The 1,696-nt window shown below is 41.0% G+C and overlaps 1 protein-coding gene across 1 annotated transcript in view; it reads left to right on the forward strand.

Moving 5' to 3' along the window:
- The window catches only part of CGNL1 (cingulin-like 1), a 101,643-nt gene that overhangs the window by 4,998 nt on the left and 94,949 nt on the right, over window positions 1–1,696 (forward strand). Inside the window, exon 3 of the mRNA XM_008581161.1 lies at window positions 497–602. Coding sequence (XP_008579383.1) covers window positions 497–602 — 106 coding nt within the window. The remainder of the gene's footprint in view (window positions 1–496; window positions 603–1,696) is intronic.

A 1,696-nucleotide genomic window follows, 5' to 3' on the forward strand; every position in this document is an offset into this window, starting at 1 on the left:
GGACTGCTGGGTTGACAATCTTGGCTTGTGTGCTTTATTTTTTTAAATGTAGGCTAAATGACTTACAGTCATTGTAGATTGTTCTTGGTGTAAGGTTTAAAAGTCAAGCGTGTGTGTGTGTGTGAGACACACACACACACAGCACAAAGAAAAGAATTCCTTTTAGAGTGAATATGAGTCATTTGATTCAAACAACAAATTACTCGGTTTTCACTGGATGTTTTCTCAAAGCTTATTTAGAATATGGTTATGTCTCGGTCTCATGTATGAAAATGGAACCCCCTGTCCCAGATTGAGTGGTAACATGTAACAATTTACTTGAAGAAAAACACACCATACATCCTGCTCTTCTCACACTGGTTTTGTTTGCAGCCTTGATTTGTGCTTCTTGCAATTTATCTTTTTAAAGGGCTTGTCATATGTGTGTTGTGACACATAAAATGTTCTGAGACCAATGGCTGTGCCCTCATTGTTTGCTCCGCTGTGTCTTTTTCAGAAGTACTGATAATGATGATGCCACTAAAAGGAAAGTCAACTTGGTCTTTGAGAAAATCCAGACTTTAAAGTCTCGAGCTGCAGGGAATGCACAAGGAAATAATCAAGTAAATTGAAGTTTTGTATTTTGAGGAGTGCATTTAACCAGGAATGTGGTAAACAACTTGCTGTTTCTTCAGTCTATGCATTTGTTTATAGAAGTAAGTGGGAAGTTTCCTAAGTAGGAAGCAGCACCTGAGGTGGAGGTCCATGTTTTAGATATTATTAATTTGTACCCTGCTTTTTTTCAGAAAGGTAAGATATTTTATCAAAGAATCCATGAAATATAACAGGATGACATAAATAGGTGGTGAAATTTAGAAGGGGAAAGTCAGAGTAGGAAGAATGGAATGACATAGCAGATGGAGAAGTCTAGCATTGTCGCAGGCAGGTTTGGAGGGTGAGTGTGGGCAGGCTCGGACCCGTGGACCTTCAGGTGTGAGGTAGAACAAGGACTAGTGACAGGTGAGGCCATCTGACATGGTGCAGAGGGAGGGAAGGAGTGGAGTGCTGCCAGATTCTTTTCTGAAAAAACTGCCTGTTTAATTGATTGTGCTGAATTTGGGTTGAGACTCAGAGATTTTTTAGTTTAAGGAAGGAGTCATCTTGTATTTGATAAACATCTGCTCTATGCCAGATGCAATGTGTCGAAGAAGCCCTTAAGGGTGGACAGATAAAAGCTTGGGCCTCAGTCCTACACCACCTCATGTCAGGACTCATTTCTTGCCTGTGCGTCTTCCCTTCCCCCCCAGGGGAATTCTGCCTGGGAAGGGAAGAGAAGGTACCCAGAGGTGGGGAACACAGAGTCTATAACTTCTTTTTAACTTTGGACACGTGTATAGAGGATAGTTTTAGGCATGAACTACCCTCTTTTCTGTCCTACTCAGTCTTTCCCTAGCACTCAGCTAACCCATGACTGCTGCTCTGCCCTCAAACAGAGCTATGCCATATATGTGTACACACACACACACACACACACACACACACACACACACACACACACACACAGAGTCTTTAAATCATACCTCTTGCTCATGGGCAGCCTCCAGGAGCTCTATATAGTTCTTAAAATTAGTTCAATATTTTTTGCTAAAACTTTCAATTCCAAATTACCGTTGTGGTTCTTGCTTTTTTTGGCCTGTGTATTCTTTTTTTTTTTTTT

This window comes from Galeopterus variegatus, unplaced genomic scaffold (assembly GCF_000696425.1).
Source record: "Galeopterus variegatus unplaced genomic scaffold, G_variegatus-3.0.2 Scaffold91, whole genome shotgun sequence".
NCBI classification, from domain to species: domain Eukaryota; kingdom Metazoa; phylum Chordata; class Mammalia; order Dermoptera; family Cynocephalidae; genus Galeopterus; species Galeopterus variegatus.